Below are 15,477 nucleotides of genomic sequence, written 5' to 3' on the forward strand. Positions count from 1 at the left end.
CCTGCACCCAGTCCTACACCCAGCCCCTCTCCCTGCTCCCAGCCTCCTTCCCTGCTCCCAGTCCTGTTCCATTCTCCCAACTCTCCATCCAGACCTGCTCCTGGTCATGTGTTCCCAGCCTTGTTCCCTGCTCCCAGCCCTCCGTCCAACCTGTTCCCTGCTCCCAGCCCTCCTCCCAGCTCCCAGCCCTGTTCCTAGCCCCATTCCGTTCTCCCAGTGTCATTCCCTGCTCCCAGCCCTCCATGCAGACCTGTTCCCTGCTCCCAGCCCTCCTCTTCAGCTCCTAACTCTGTTCCTAGCCCCATTCCCAGCTCCCAGCCCCATTCCCATCTCCCAGCCCTGTTCCCTGCTCCCAGCCCTGCTCCCAGCCCCATTCCCAGCTCCCAGCCCCATTCCCATCTCCTAGCCCTGCTCCCTGCTCCCAGCCCTGCACCCAGCCCTGTTCCCTGCTCCCAGTCCCATTCCCAGCTCCCAGCCCCATTCCGGCTCCTAGCCCCGTTCCCAGCTCCTAGTCCCATTCTCAGCTCCCAGCCCCGTTCCCTGCTCCCAGCCCCATTCCCGGCTCCCAGCCCCATTCCCATCTCCTAGCCCTGCTCCCTGCTCCCAGCCCTGCACCCAGCCCCGTTCCCAGCTCCTAGTCCCATTCCCAGCTCCCAGCCCCATTCCCAGCTCCCAGTCCCATTCTCAGCTCCCAGCCCCATTCCCAGCTCCCAGCCCCATTCCCTGCTCCCAGCCCCATTCCCGGCTCCCAGCTGGCAGCGGGTGGGTGCCACATGCCTCAGTTTCCCCGCCGCGTCCCGCCGCAGCCCCCGCTGCCGGGGCAGCCCCCGTCCCTGCGCCGCCGTCTCCCTCCATCCGTCCGTCCGTGCGTCCGTCCGCGCGTTCCCAACCTGCCCGCGTGTGCCGAGCCGGGCGCCACGTGACGCCCGGGACACCCGGTCCAGAGGGCACGGGCGGCCGCGGGGCCCCGCCGGGGCAGGGGAGGACACGGGGCGGCCGCAGCCCGGCCCCGCTGAGACCCGCCGCGCTCGTGACACCGCCTGCCAAGCTCCCCCCCGCCCCACTCCGCTGCCCACACGTGGGTGCGCGGCTGCCAAGGGCTGAGCCCCCCCGCGCTCGTGACACGTGGGCCCGGCGCTGCCAGCCGCCCTGCCCCGTGGCCGTGACACGTGGGGCCGCCGCTGCCAAGAGCTGAGGCCCAGCCCGCTCGTGACACGTGGGGCCGCGGCTGCTGAAAGCGCAGCCCCCCCCCCAAGCCAGTGATGGGGGGCAAGCAGCTGCTGAGAACGCCCCGCGCTCGTGACATGGGTGTGCGGCTGCCCCCCCCCCGTCCCCAGCTCATGCGCAGGACGTGCAGGGCCGGCGCTGCTGAGAGCTGAGGCCCAGCCCGCTCGTGACATGTGGGGGCTGCGGCTGCTGAGGTCCCCCCCATACTCGTGACATGTGGGAATGGGGCTGCTGAGACCTCCCCACACTCATGACACGTGGGAATGGGGCTGCTGAGATCCCCCATGCTCATGACATGTGGGAATGGGGCTGCTGAGACCCCCCACACTCGTGACACGTGGGAATGGACCTGTTGAGACCTCCCCACGCTCGTGACACATAGGAATGGAGCTGCTGAGATCCCCCACACTCGTGACACGTGGCAATGGGGCTGTTGAGACCTCCCCACGCTTGTGACACATAGGAATGGAGCTGCTGAGACCTCCCACACTCGTGACACATGGGAATGGGCCTGTTGAGACCTCCCCATGCTCGTGACGCATAGGAATGGAGCTGCTGAGATCCCCCACACTCGTGACATGTGGGAATGGGCCTGTTGAGACCTCCCCACACTCGTGACACATAGGAATGGAGCTGCTGAGACCCCCCACACTCGTGACACGTGGGAATGGGGCTGTTGAGACCTCCCCACGCTCGTGACGCATAGGAATGGAGCTGCTGAGACCCCCCCACACTCGTGACACATGGGAATGGGCCTGTTGAGACCTCCCCACGCTCGTGACACATAGGAATGGAGCTGCTGAGATCCCCCACACTCGTGACGCGGGGGCACACGAATGCCGAGAGCTGAGACCCCACCGTGCTTGTGACACATGCAGGTGAATGCAGACAGCTGAGGCCCCCTACACTCGTAACACGTGTGCCGAGTGTCAACGTGTCTACAGAGTCATCTCTGCGTCTGTATCTATATATCTCTCTCTCTATATATTTTCTTTTTTGTAAAAGAGCTATAAATTGATAGAAAAACCAGTGTGTGGGGCGGGAAGGGGCCGGCGGGCTCCGGGCCGGCCGGCACGGCGCTGCCGGGCGCTCGGGACGCCCCCCGCCCCGGTGCCCTGCGCGGCGCCCTAGTGCAAGAAGGCAGCGGTGCCGGGGTCCCCACCAAGGCTCCGGGGTCCCCGCCGTGGCTCTGGGGTCCCCGCCGCGGCTCCGGGGTCCCCGCCGCGGTGCCGGGGTCCCCGGTGGCTCCGTGCGTGACGGGGGCTACGTCCTGGCGCCGCTGTCGCCGCCGCCGTTGTACTCGGTCTCGCCCGCCGACACCTGCGAGATGCGGCGCGTGGAGCGCCACAGGCGCCGCGAGAACTGCCCCGGGCGCACCTGGAGCGGGGCGGGAGTCAGCGCCCGGCCGGCCCCCGCCCTGCCCTCATCCCTGCCCTCATCCCTGCCCTCATCCCTGTCCCCAGCCCTGTCCCCAGCCCTGAGCCGTAGCGGCAGCTCCAGCCCTTGCCCTGTCCGCGGCTGCCTCCTCTTTCCCATCTCCACCCCCTTCCCCCTCTCCATCCCCATCTCCATCCCCATCCCCTTCCCCCTCTCCATGCCCTTCCCCATCCCTTTCCACCTCTTCACCCTCTTCCCCATCCCCTTCTGCCTCTCTATCCCAAATCCCTACTCCATTCCCATCCGCATCCCCTTCCCTCTCCACATCCCCATCTTCATCCCTATCCCCTTCCCTCCCTGCATTCCCTTCTCTGCTCCATTTCCACCCCCTGTCCCCTTCCGCATTCCCATCCCACCCCCATCTCCACAGCCACCCCGTTCCCCATCCCCATCAGCTCCTCTTCCTCATTCCATCTCCAGCCCTTTGGGCTCCCCCTCCTCTCCCCTAGCCCCTTCCCTATCCCACCCCAACCCTTCCTGCTCCCAATCCCCATTCCCTCATCCCTCTCCATCCCCCCATCTCCTCCAGTGGGCCCTCGGTCCAGCCACATGCACAGAACACAGTGACACACGAGGCCACCGTGGCCACCACCACCGTGGCCACCACCACCACCGTGGCCACCACCACCGTCCCCTGGTCCCGCAGGGGCTCGGCGCGCCGTCACGGAGCACCCAGGTCCCCTTTACCTCCGCGGGCTGTCCTGCGCCCACCACGATGAGCTTGCCGTCCTCCAGCCCCACCAGGATGTGGCTCTTCTCCTTGGTGACGGACACGCTGTGCACGGGCACCCGCATGGGCACGGGGGGCACCGCTGCCCGGAGGCTGCAAGGGCGAGAGGACGGGCACAACTCGGATGTCACCGCGCGGTGCCCACGGATGAGGCCGGAGCGGGAGCCGGTCCAAGCCTCTACCTCTGCAGGTCGCGGATCTCCAGGCCGCACTGCATGGTCCCCAGCACCACGAAGTCCTCCGTGACGCACATGGCTGTCACCTGCTCGTCCAGCGGGACGGAGGAGAGGTGCTTCCCGTTGACTGAGTAGAGGTGCAGGGCAAACTTATCCTGAAAGAAAAGGGGATCAACGGGGATCAAGGGGATCAAGGACCAAGGACCAATGTGCAGGAAGGGGACAGAAGAAACCCTGCAGAGCTGAGCAGGACCAAGGTGTGATGGAGAAGGAGGACAAAGCGGTGATGGAGGTGGCATCTGGCTCCAGCTTGGAAAGGAACTTGGGGACAGGACTTTCCCAGAGCATGGTGACATCTTGGGGGTAGAGGTTCTCCACGGGCGTGGAGGACTCACCTTGAGGGAGGAGCGCTCGCCCACGGCGGTCTGGGCGACGATCTGGCCCTCCAGCCCCACGGCCAGGCTGGAGATGGCGACGGGCAGCGAGGTCTCGCTGGGCGGCCGCAGCGACTTCATGAAGAGGCCCCGGCGCACGGTGTGGATGATGATGGTGCCGTCCTGCCGAGGAGGACAACGTGGATCCAGCGCTTTGCCAGGGGAGGACGAGCGGAGGAGGGAGCCGCGCTGCCCACCTCGAGCTCACCTTGGAGCCTGACACGGCCATGTCCAGCTCGGTGCTGATGGCGACGCACGTCACCTCGTCGTCGTGGCCGTAGAGGACCTGGACGGGTTTGGGAGCCAGGCCGCTGGAGAAGCCACCCTGGCCAAAGAGAGAAGACCTCAGAGGTCTGAGCAGGGCACAGAAGCTGCCCAGGAGCCACCTGGTGGCAGCAAGAGACCTTGAAGGGCTCAGGGCACGGAGCAGCCAGGGCAGGAGGAAGGAGAGGGGCTCCTCGGTACCTGCTGCAGGACCTGCCACACCATGCAGGTGGTGTCGCGGGAGCCAGAAATGAGGTAGATGCCGCACAGGTCGAGCGCCAGGCAGGTGACAATGTCTGTGGGGTTGGACGAAGGACAAGCCATGAGCTCCATCCCACCATGGCTGAGGACCTCCTGGGGTCTCCAGGACCAGGGAGCCCGCAGATACAGCCCCACGGCTGCTCCCTGTGCCAGGGTTGTCCCCGCTGTGTTGTACCTATGTGCCGGGTGATGTGTCCCACCACCTTCCCCTTGGCCAGCGCGGTGACGCGCAGGCTGTTGTCCCAGTGGCCCCCGCTGAAGAGCAGCTTGCCGTCGGGCGACACGGCCAGCGTGCGGCTGGAGAGGTCCGCGCCGGGCGCGAAGGGGCCCTGCAGGAAGCGCTGGGTCCTGATGGGGAGCACAGCACCGGTGTCAACACCCGCTCCGCGCCGGCGCTCCCCATGGACCTGGGGAGCTCCTACGGCCAAGCTGGAGTCACCCTGGGCAGGGATGAGGGACCAATCCAGCTGGGCATGTGCTGGACTCACTTGGTGTTGGAGACGGTGGGGTCTTTGGTGAAGCTGAAGTAGTTGGAGATGTTTTTGTCGTAGGGCAGCCAGTTGTGGGTCCCCAGCAAGCCGTTGGCGCTCACGGTGACCTGTGGGCAGGTGGAGGTGGCACTCAGGTGGGATGGGGCTCCCGCTGCACCCAGGAGCAGGACGCTGGGTTCCTGGCTCCCGTGGGATCCACAGCTTGGACTTGTGCCTCCGTTTCCCTGCTGGGCGCGGGACTGAGCCCCTCACTCACCAAGACGTCGGGGGATCCCTGAGTGATGAAGGAATGGGCCTGGTTCTTGGGGACCACGGCTTGCACCAAGGCCACTCCATCGCTGATGCCCTGCAGAGCAACCACAACCGGTCGGTGCCCTCCTCGCTGCCAGCCCCAGCCCCGAGCCCCCCAGGTCCCTCCTGCCCAAGGGACTACGGTCCTGCCACGTTTCCCGGCGTGGCCCTCACCTCCACAAAGAAGGACTTGAGCTGGTCGAGGTTCTCGAAGACGTTGGGCGAGTGGGTGTCGAGGCGGGCCAGGCGGCGGGCCGCGTTTTCGGCAGAGAGGCGCGCGGGATGGGGCTCCTGCCGGGCAGGAGGTGGCCCGTGGGGACCAGGGCATCCTGTGGCCCGGGGAGGCCACTTGGATGCCCGTCCTCCCCATTGCTACCTTGAGCAGCTGGCAAGGCGTCTGCCCGAAGTTGCTGATGATGCCCTCCAGAGCCTTCCTCTGCGTCTCGTCGGCGATGGCGTCCAAGTCCACGGCCCCTGGAGATGAGGATGAAGATGGGGACGCTGGCACGCGCCGCTGTGTCCTCTCTCGTCCTGCAACTCACCCTCATACGTGCAGTAGTAGAAGACGTTGAGGGCCTCCACGGCGGCCGGGCCCCGCTGCTTGTAGCCGAAGATGAGGTCGATCCACTCGTGGAGGTGGGCCGAGACGTACTCCGACTCCTGCCCGGAGACACGGCATCGAGAGGGTTGCGCTGTGCCCCCTGCCCCAAATCCCCTCTAAGTGGAGAGGCCAAGGAGAAGGGGTGCTGGGAGAGGGCCGCCTCACCAGGGCTTTCCGGTGCTGGTAGATGAAGTCCTCTCGGGAGCGGGCCCAGCGCGGGAGCACCACGTCGCTCACCTTGTCGTTGGACATCTGCAGGCAGCCCAAGTCAAAGCCTGCAGGAAGAACTGGCAGCGGTTGGGAAAAGCCATGGCGTTGGGATGGAGGCGTCCCGCATGGGTCCCGCGGCCACCCCGTACCGTTCTGGTTCTCCAGGAACTCCGGGAAGTAGAAGAACTCGGGGATGAGCTCCTTGACGTCCACGGGGTTCTCCATGCGCGCTTGCCACGCCGCTGGCACCGAGTGGAACTGGCGGTCGGAGCAGTCGAACCTGGCGGCACGGGGAGGCCGTGGGCACCGGCGGGTCGCCGCGGGCCGCCCCGGGGCGACGCGGGGCCGCGGGGCGCTCACCGGCCGCTCTGCAGCTGGATGTGCAGCGTGGTGAAGGGCTCCGTGCGGATCAGATAGTGCATGACGCCCGCGGCGTTGGAGTAGTGGGTGCCGTAGTGGAACTTGTCGATCATGCCCGTGGGGTCCTCGAAGCTCTCGTACCTGCGGGGGATGCAAAGGGTCGGCGGGGAGCCGAGGTGGGTGCTCCTGCCCCAAGCCCTTGCTCCTCCTCCTCACTTCTCCTTCACGTCCTTGGCGTGCCTCTCGTTGGCCACCCCGATGGGCTTGGACAGGTCTCGGAACACGTCCGGGTTGCTGAGGTCCAGCGTTTCCGAGACGTAGTCGCGCAGGATCCAGGGGAACTGGAGAGCAGAGGGGACGTGGGTGACCATCCCGGCCAGCGCAGGGGCACCGGCGGTGGCCAAGGGTCCTTACCACAGGGTACTGTGAGAGGTCATTGTAGGTGCGCCCCGCGATGGTGTTGAGCTGCATGAGGTACTCAAAGTTGGAGATCTCCCGTAGAACCCATTTCTGGAGCAAAAAGAGGGGTCTGAGAGGCACGGTGGGCATGGGAAGCACTGGATTGCCCCGTGGGGACATCACTCCGTGCCCCATGCTGTCCCCAGCATGGCACCATGGGGCACACGGGCCACAGGGCCACCCCTGCTCTTTGCAGGGACACCATTGGGGGGACATGGAGGTGACGCTGGTACCTGGGTGAGCCCCGAGGCCTTGAGCAGCTCCTGGGGTGAGCGGCTGCTGGAGTAGATGTGGTTGGGCGGGCGCAGGCCGAGGATGCTGGAGTACACCTTGTTCCTCACCTGGGGGACGGAGGTGACAGTGGGCAGCGCTCCCGGTCCCAAGTCTTGATGAGACCCCGGGGTCACCGGGGTGGCCTTCGTGGTACCGTGGTGCCCTCACCTTTTTCTTGAAGTTGACGAAGTAGTTGGCCTGGTCGATGAAGAAGAACTCGAGGGCCGAGCGGCGCAGGTTGTAGCGGCGCAGGTGGACCTCGCGGAGGTGCGACAAGGGCCGCTTGAAGTCGTAGCCGATCCCTGCCGAGGGAGAAGCACAAAACCACCCTGGGTTCACCATCCACCCCGTGCGCCTCGTCAAAACGACGCATGGAGATATGGAGCCACCCAGGAGCTGGAACTTCACCCCACGCATGGACTTGGGAGCTGGGACAAGCCTGCTCCAAGCAGAGCCACCTCAAAAAGGCCATCACCGCATGGAGATCGAGGATGGGGGCTTCACTGCCGTGCTGCAGGAATCTGCACCCATCCCCAGGTGTCTCGACATTTCTGGGAACACCTGGAGGAGACTTGGACTCTTGTGACCCCATCCCTGTACCTTCCTCCGTCTCCTCCTTCTCGCTGCTGCCGTCGTAGAAGTAGATGTGTTGAGTGGTGACCTCCAGGCGGCCAGTGATGACAGCCACCGTCGTGATGAGCTCGCAGTCCTCTGAGATCACCAGCTTCTCCCGCTGGCTCTGCTCCTTGGGCTCGCTCCTGGGTGACATGGGGTGACCACAGGTGACCCCAGGCGGGTCCCAGCCTCTGGGACCCACCATGACCTGCCAGTGTAAGCACCCCGAAGCTCCAGGAGGTCAGACGTGACCATCCCTGAGACGGTGACATGGTCCAAAAACCTCATTCCAAGAAGCGCAGCAGGAGACAGACACACTCACTGGCTTTCCAGGACGGGGAGATCCTCTTCGGCCAGCTGGTCATCCTTCAGCTCGCTCACCTTGGCCTCCTTGGCCACGGCGAGCGGGAGGGACTCGGCGGGGTTGTGGAGATGATCAGCTCCTGCAACGAGCCACGTTGAGCTCAACCCATGCTGGACACACCACCGTCCACAGCTCAACCCATGGTTGATGGTGGACACATCACCGTCCACGACAGTGCCCTATCCCCACGTCTCTCCCTCACCCAGGTTGTCCCGTAGGGCGCTGGCCTCCAGGTGCTGGTCGAAATTGAGGTTGGGCACCAGCTTCAGCCGCATGCGGGAGTAGGTCTCGGCGCTGGAGAGCTTCCAGCGGGTCTCCGGCGGGTTCCTGTGGGAGCAGAGCGGGATGAGCCGGCCCATGTCCCCCGCACGGGGCCGCGCGCGGGGACAACGGGTGCTCACCGGTCGGCCCACGCCGAGCGCGGCGAGGCCAGCAGGCGCCGCAGGCTGCGCCACTGCTTGAGCACGGTGCTGTGGTGGTTGGCGGCCTGCTTGAGGACGTTGGCGTGGCGGGCGTTCTCGGCCTTGGCGCGCTTGGCCGACGGCTCCAGGACCAGCTCCTGCGGACGGGGCGGTGAGGATGGGACGTGCGGGGCCGGGGCGGCCGCAAGCGCGGCCCCGGGGCGCCCGCGGCCACCTGGAACATCTGCCGGCTCGTGGTCTTCTCGCGCTCCCGCCGCTGCGCGCTGCTCATCATGGCGTCGTAGCAGGCGTTCCAGAAGTTGGACATGTGGTCGTGGCTCTTGGCGAACGTGTCCATCTCAAACTGGGCCATGGTGGGCTGCACCTGCCGGGCGAGCCGGGATGGGAGCGGAGGTGTTTCCGGGGTGACCCCTGCCACCCCTTCCCCAGCATCCCCAGGGCACCCACGTGCTTCTCGATGAAGCCCCTCCACTCGGCCGTTGTGCAGAAGAGCTGGAAGTCCTCATAGAAAGTGGGGCTGCCGTTGGTGGGGGGCAGCGAGGGCAAGAAGTGCTGCAGCTGCAGGCTCTCGTAGCTCTGGTCCATGAGCGTGCGGATGATGGGCACCAGCCAGGAGAAGACCTCCGACTTGGCGTCCAGCGAGCGCCGCAGCGGGGTCTCCAGCTTGCCCAGGAGGTAGCAGGCCACGTCCTTGCGGGGCGCCGACGCCGTCTGCAGCAGGCTGTGCAGCTTCACGTAGGCCAACGAGTGCAGCTGGGCAGGGGACACGAGCCAGGTGTCAGCACGGGGCTGCCAAGGCCACCTGGTGTCCCCGGAGGATGCCCTCGAGGGGGTGACGCACCTGAGGGTCCTGCAGCATGATGTAGCCCACGAGGATGCGCAGGCCTGTCTGGGCCATCTCCTTGAGGTCGGAGGTGCCGTTGGCCAAGTGGTACCACACGCCCAGCTTGTCCAGCAGGCTGCTCACCCCCTCGTAGATCTGGAGGGGGACACAGGGACGGGCAGGATGGTCACCCTGGGTGGGTGTGAAGCCAGCGGGCCTTTCCCCATCACCCACTGGTCTCCTCCAGGAGTCCTGCTTTTCTTGGAGCAGGTTAGGGTTAGGATTTAGGGTTCAGGTTACGAGTTAAGATTTGCATTGGGGTTAGGGCTTAGGGTTTAGAGTTAGACCTCAGGGTTGGAATCAGGGTTTAGATTTAGGTTTAAGAGGTAGAATTTAGGATTAGGGTTGGGTTTATGGTTTGGAGTTCAGGAGTAGGAACAGGGTTTAGAGTTGGGGTTTAGGTTAAGGGCTTAACATCATAGCTTTAGGGTTAGGCTTAGAGTGCCCGGTTATGGCTAGAGATAGGACCACGTCCTGGGCCGGGTCACCTTCTCGCTCCACAGGGCCTGGTTGTTGTGTCCCTCGGAGAACAAGAAGTCCTGGAGCAGCCGCAGCAGCTTGAGGGCGTTCTGGGTGAGGCTGGGCAGCGCGGCCGGCAACGACTCCTTCAGGTCCGTGAACGCCGACTCCAACATCATTTCCAGGAGGCTGCGCGAGAGTTGGTGGCCCGTCACCATGGCCCAGGTCAAAGAGAGGGGGTCTCCCTCCTTACCTCCATCCAGCTCTTCCCAGATGGAGCAGCATTGTCCCCTGGGCGGTGGGCTGGGATGGCGCCTGGTGGCCGCTCACCTGCGCTTGATCTCGTCAGGGGGCCGCACCAGCTCACAGGCCGTGCCCAGCTTGGTGAGCACCGAGAAGACCTGCCCGCGCTCCTTCCAGGCCGCGTCGTCCCAGCCCTCTACCCCGCGCCACGTCACCGAGAAGATGATGTTGGTCAGCAGGTTGCACAGCTCCTCCTCGGGCATTTGCTAACGGCAAAGAGAGCGTGAATCCAAGGTGCCAAGACCAAGCGTGGCAGTTGCCGTCTTGGGCAGCAGATCTCCAGGTCCTGGTGGGACATTTCGGACTTACCTGGGGGTTGCTGGTGTTGGAGATGTTGTCACAGGGCAGCGTGTCCTGGTAGCTGCTTTCGTCAAGGACATTGGAGAGGCTGGAGCTCTTGCGAGCTCGCAGCCCCGGGAAGGGCTTGAAGGTCTCCAGAGGGGATGGGGTGCCGGGACCGCTGGCTGGCGTCTGGTTCCCACTCTCCGCCGTGGCGATGGAGCTGGTGCTGGCGAGGTCCAGCCCCAGGTCGAACGGAGAGGTGGAGAAGGGCGAGAGCGGCTGGTAGACGCTGTCAAACGGGAGGCTGTCCCCGGTGGGACCTTCCCCGTGGTCCCCGGGGTTGGAGGAAGAGCGGCTGGTCCGGTCTGAGGAGTCAAAGGACTTGAAGTTGTAGGAATGGAAGGACTTGAGGCGACCGGTTGGGGAGAGAGAGTGGTCGGAGAAGCCCTCCGAGAGCTCGTGGTCCGAGGCCTCGTAGCCCAGTGGCAGGAAGACATCCAGCTCCTGCAGGTCGGCGGGCGGTGGGCTGGTGTCTCCCGGCGCCTCCTTGCCGGCCTCCTTGCTGGGCGAGTCCGGCTGCTGGAGGAGCTCGAGGCAGCCGCCGCTGCCCGAGATGCTGAGGCTGTGCTGGCGCGACTCGTAGGACTCCTTGACGTAGAGCTTGGTGAGCGTGTCCTGCCAGCCCGCCAGCTTCGCCAGCTGCTTCACCATGTCGTGCTGCGAGTAGATCAAGTGGAAGAGCTGCACGGAGGGAAAGCAGCCACGGTCACCAAGGCAGCCCCTTGGGGACAGGGGACCCTCTGAGGGACGGCGGGCGCCTGCTCCTGCCCGGCACCCGCGGGCTCTGCTCACCTTGCGGCAGAGATCGAGCCGCACGGTCAGCTCGGCGCGGTGGGACAGGTAGACGACGGCCACCAGGTCCTTGTAGCTGGGGGGATCTGTGGGCAAGAGCAGAGCACGGTGGTGGGTGCTCCTGTCCTCCAAAAGCCACCAAAGGGACCCGCAACAGCCCTACGATTGTCTGAGCATCTTCAGAAGCTGCAAGTGTGCACCCACAGCGACCACCCCACCATGGGCGGTGCAAGGAGTCTAGAAATAGGGTTCTTGTTGCAGCATATGGTACCTGCGCCAAGGACCTGCTCCGAGAGGCAGCGGAAGAGCAGCACGGAGCCGGGGACGTCACTGAGGTAGGCGATGAGCCCCTGGTAGCCGATGTCCTTCAGCTTCAGGCGGTTCTTGCTGCGCTCGGGGACCTTCTCATACTTGAGCATCTTGTAGAGGATCTGGAGAGGTGGAGAAGGGTGGAAGGGAATGAAATCCTACCGGCACAAAGCCCGTGGCTGCCATGAAGGCCCTGGCTCACCTTGAAGGCCCTTTCTCGCACTTCATCCGAGAACTTCTTCTGCACCAGCAGCGCAAACAGGACCTCCACGCTGCCCGGCTCGAAGAGGAAGGCGAAGAGCTGCTCCTGGGCTGGCGAGCCCTTCAGCAGGCTGTGGATCACCTCCAGGGCCCCGCACACCTGCGGGCAATGCGGCCAACTGTAGACCTCCTCCACACACCTGGACACCGGCCAGGGCATGAGCACACGGTGCCAGCCTGGCATCTTGGCTGCTTTGGTCCGGACAGGCTTGAGCGCAGCTTGAGGGGCTGGAGAGGTGGCTCTGGACCAGCTGTGCAGTGAGCCCCTCGGTTCTCTGCCTGCCCCACTGGTTGGGGGTTAAACCCCCTCCTGCCTGGCCAAGACAACCCTTGGGCTTGGTGGGGTGGCTCGGGGCTGTACCTGCTGCTCGTCCTGCGCCGCGGCCACGTAGCTCAGCAAGCTCTGCATCTCCTCCGTGGAGAAGCTCCTGCAGAAGAAGTCCTTCACCAGGCTGAAGAGCGACGTCTGCACCGTCTTGACGTTGTCGGAGGCCGTGGGCTTCTCCTTGGGGGTGCTGGGGGTGAGACATGCTGGCGCTGGGCATGGGCACAGCCACCCACCCCGCCCGCAGGTCCCTCTTTCCAGGCTCTTGAGACTGTCACCTGGGCCAGCAGGATCCCAAATCCCAAAACTATGGTTTTTGGAGCCGATGGGTTGCTTGGGGTCTTACACGCTGAGGCAGAAATAGGGATGGCCTTGGGCCTATGGTGGGGTAGAAGATCCTACACCTGCCTCTGTCGCCCCGTGGAGGTTGGAGAACCCCAGGTGCCCAAACCCTCGCTCACCTGTAGTAGGTCCGGATGGAGTCCAGGATGAACTGCACGCCGTATTTCTTGCGGATGCGCTGCTTGTGGTCCTTGACGATGTTGGCCAGGTACTGGATGTGACCTACGGAGCAGAGCCCACGCTGTGGGTCGCGCGGGTGGCACAAGGAACCCGGTGGGTGCCCGTGGGCAGCCCTGGACTCTCACTTAAGCGCACGGCGAAGTCGCTGTTGCTCCAGATGCGGAAGTCGAAGAGGAGGTGCTGGTAGAGGAGGTGCAGCAGGAGGCCGCTGCCCTCGGAGGCCACCTGCTCCATGAGCATCTGCGAAGCCACCAGCAGGCTCATGTCCAGCCGCGCGCTGGGGACCTGCACGTGGGGGACAGAAGAGGCTGCAGCCCGGCCACGGCACCCCAGGGCCTCGCGACGGCCGGCCCCGCACACCTTCTGCAGCAGGGCCCCGATGATGGCTGGCCCGTGGCACTGCACCAGGCTCTCCTGGTTCACCGGGTGGTTCTGGATGAAGTTCTTCACCAGCAGCAGGAAGGCGGCCACGCTGTTCCTCTCCAGGCGGCTCTCTGGAAGGCACAGCGAGAGGGCAAAATCCAGCAGGGAGCTGCAAGTGCGGCACTGCTGGGCACATCCTTGCACAGGGCACCCCGATGACCCCAGGTGTTGTTGTGGATTTGTCTATGCTTTACAAAGAACCATGTCTTCCATCCTCTCTGCAATCTTTCCAGCTCCTTCACCTATTTCCCTCTAATTTGGCCAGAAACGCCCAAAATTTCTTCTATTACAGCGAAGGTGTCTGCATGAGCCCAACCCCGCTATAAGACACCAGAGACTCCACACCAAGGGGAACCGGAGGAAGGCGGGCCCTGCTTGCTTGGGCCTAACTCATGCGTGCCAATGTCGGGAGAGGAAGGCAAGGGGCTCACCTGAGGACTTGCCCAGCGGGATGAGCATGCCCTGGGCGCTCCTGCAGGACGTCAGCTCGGGACCCACCAGCTCGTTGGCCTCCGGCTCGTCTCCGGCCTCCTCTGGCTCGGCCGCCACTTGCTCGAGCAGCGGCAGCAGCACCCCCATGCCGCCCACGCAGTTCACCACGTCCTGCGGGAGGGAGGATGGTGAGGGGCACCACTTTGCCTTCGGCCTCGCGCAAGGAGGACGCCGTGCAGATGCCAGGAGATGAGCGGCCACCAAGCCCACGTTGGGTTCCCGGCCCTGGAAACACCTGGATCCCAGAGCTAGCGAAGTCTATGACCAACCTTATGTGATGAACACGCAGAAGGTCCCCCCAAACCTCCCATTTCCCAGTCTACTTGCATTCCAGAAACAAAACCCTCCCCAAAACCCACCCGGACAGGTCCCCCAGGTGCCACCACCACGCAGAGGTGGACCCGGGCATCCCGGCGGTACCTTGACATCCCAGTTGACCACGCGGTGCCCCGTGAGCCGCCCGTCGAAGCCGTGGTTGGGAGAGAGGTCCAGGCAGATGTTGTTCCTGCAGGCCTGTGAGAGGCCAGGGCCACCGCATGAGGGGACACACGGGGACAGCTGATGTGCCCACGGCCCCGTGGCACATGCCCCTCACCTGCGGCGTGTAGTAGAGCAGCAGCTTGCTGCCCAGCTCCCCCAGATCGCCCTCCAGCTTGAGCGGCGAGGCCACATTGGGCCCTGGGGGCAGGAGAGCGGTGGTGAGGAGGCGCCCCGAGCCCCGCGGCCGTCACCGCGCCGCCGTCCCAACGTACCCGCGGCGAAGAGCGCCTTGACCTGCGCCTGCTGCAGGGCTTCGTAGAAGATGGCCACGGAGCCCAGGTGGCCCTCGAGGGACGTGGGGGTGCCCCACTCGGCGTCCTGGCTGCCGGCGGCCGCCGTGGCCACGACGCCCTCGGTGGGCGGCTGCAGCGGCGTCCAGGCGCGGGCGCCCGGCGAGGCGGGGAAGGACTGCGAGCGGCAGAGCGCGGGGTGCGGCGCCGAGGGCGGCTCGGGCGCGCGGCACGGCGGCGCGGCGGCGCCCGGCGTTGTCGCCGTGCGCTGCCCCGCGGAGCCGATGCAGCACGAGGTGAAGGACTGCGCGAGGGGGAGGCGGCGTGAGCGGGGACGGCGGTGGCGCCCGGCGGGGTGTCCCCGCGCGCCCGCGCTCACCTCGTGCAGCGAGGGGAAGCGCAGCTGTGCCGTCTTGCGCAGGTGCCCGTCCGCGTAGATGTGGAGCACGTTGTGGCCGAACGGCCGGCGCCCGGCGACGTGCACCACGTCCACGCAGTGCTGCGGGGCACGGGCGATGCCGCGGGGCCGCAAACGGGGCCGACGGCACCGCCCTGCCCGCCCGCCCGCCCGTGGCACTCACCCACGCCGAGTCGTTGAAGGTGACCTCGGGCAGCGCCACCGTCATGTAGTCGCGCTTGGTGCACACGGCCACCACGAGGACGCCGGCGGCGGTGAAGAACGCCTCGAAGCCCGTGCCACCGGCCGTGAAGAAGCTGTGGGAGACACCATCCTCATCCTCATCCACCCTGGGAGCGCGGAGGCTGTGCCGGGGAGGACCGCGCTGTGCCTCCATCCCCACCTGTAGAGCTGCCTCCTCCTCGTCGCCGGCGGGCGCCGCTCGGTCTCCTCGCTGAGGCAGAGCCAGGCGTGGAAGGCGAAGGAGCTGCCGGGCCACCTCTGGATGGCGGGCACCATGACGCCGGCCATGCTGGGCGTGAGGTCGAAGGAGCGCAGGGCGCGCGGCGGCCCCTGGGCGCGCG

The 15,477-nt window shown here is 65.6% G+C and overlaps 1 protein-coding gene across 1 annotated transcript in view; it reads right to left on the bottom strand.

The window, feature by feature from the left end:
* Window positions 1-2,490: 2,490 nt before the first annotated feature.
* Window positions 2,491-15,477, bottom strand: part of NBEAL2 (neurobeachin like 2) — a 23,465-nt gene continuing 10,478 nt past the window's right edge. The window contains exons 14-56 of the mRNA XM_026039669.1: window positions 15,297-15,466; window positions 15,078-15,210; window positions 14,876-14,995; window positions 14,479-14,800; window positions 14,322-14,404; window positions 14,147-14,239; window positions 13,666-13,837; window positions 13,172-13,305; window positions 12,937-13,096; window positions 12,751-12,853; window positions 12,326-12,479; window positions 11,906-12,064; window positions 11,666-11,825; window positions 11,395-11,480; window positions 10,570-11,283; window positions 10,288-10,466; window positions 9,987-10,146; window positions 9,457-9,594; window positions 9,063-9,368; window positions 8,830-8,979; window positions 8,595-8,752; window positions 8,396-8,520; window positions 8,152-8,272; window positions 7,815-7,972; window positions 7,383-7,516; window positions 7,175-7,282; window positions 6,897-6,992; window positions 6,699-6,823; window positions 6,483-6,623; window positions 6,272-6,402; window positions 6,078-6,187; window positions 5,854-5,971; window positions 5,688-5,785; window positions 5,486-5,602; window positions 5,277-5,366; window positions 5,018-5,127; window positions 4,705-4,877; window positions 4,470-4,564; window positions 4,213-4,329; window positions 3,966-4,127; window positions 3,577-3,725; window positions 3,352-3,487; window positions 2,491-2,604 (exon numbers count right to left, since the gene is read on the bottom strand). Of these exons, the coding sequence (XP_025895454.1) occupies window positions 2,491-2,604; window positions 3,352-3,487; window positions 3,577-3,725; window positions 3,966-4,127; window positions 4,213-4,329; window positions 4,470-4,564; window positions 4,705-4,877; window positions 5,018-5,127; window positions 5,277-5,366; window positions 5,486-5,602; window positions 5,688-5,785; window positions 5,854-5,971; window positions 6,078-6,187; window positions 6,272-6,402; window positions 6,483-6,623; window positions 6,699-6,823; window positions 6,897-6,992; window positions 7,175-7,282; window positions 7,383-7,516; window positions 7,815-7,972; window positions 8,152-8,272; window positions 8,396-8,520; window positions 8,595-8,752; window positions 8,830-8,979; window positions 9,063-9,368; window positions 9,457-9,594; window positions 9,987-10,146; window positions 10,288-10,466; window positions 10,570-11,283; window positions 11,395-11,480; window positions 11,666-11,825; window positions 11,906-12,064; window positions 12,326-12,479; window positions 12,751-12,853; window positions 12,937-13,096; window positions 13,172-13,305; window positions 13,666-13,837; window positions 14,147-14,239; window positions 14,322-14,404; window positions 14,479-14,800; window positions 14,876-14,995; window positions 15,078-15,210; window positions 15,297-15,466 (6,582 nt within the window). The remainder of the gene's footprint in view (window positions 2,605-3,351; window positions 3,488-3,576; window positions 3,726-3,965; window positions 4,128-4,212; window positions 4,330-4,469; window positions 4,565-4,704; window positions 4,878-5,017; window positions 5,128-5,276; window positions 5,367-5,485; window positions 5,603-5,687; window positions 5,786-5,853; window positions 5,972-6,077; window positions 6,188-6,271; window positions 6,403-6,482; window positions 6,624-6,698; window positions 6,824-6,896; window positions 6,993-7,174; window positions 7,283-7,382; window positions 7,517-7,814; window positions 7,973-8,151; window positions 8,273-8,395; window positions 8,521-8,594; window positions 8,753-8,829; window positions 8,980-9,062; window positions 9,369-9,456; window positions 9,595-9,986; window positions 10,147-10,287; window positions 10,467-10,569; window positions 11,284-11,394; window positions 11,481-11,665; window positions 11,826-11,905; window positions 12,065-12,325; window positions 12,480-12,750; window positions 12,854-12,936; window positions 13,097-13,171; window positions 13,306-13,665; window positions 13,838-14,146; window positions 14,240-14,321; window positions 14,405-14,478; window positions 14,801-14,875; window positions 14,996-15,077; window positions 15,211-15,296; window positions 15,467-15,477) is intronic.

This window comes from Nothoprocta perdicaria, unplaced genomic scaffold (genome assembly GCF_003342845.1).
Source record: "Nothoprocta perdicaria isolate Ctin4 unplaced genomic scaffold, notPer1 scaffold_237, whole genome shotgun sequence".
Taxonomy (NCBI): Eukaryota; Metazoa; Chordata; class Aves; order Tinamiformes; family Tinamidae; genus Nothoprocta; species Nothoprocta perdicaria.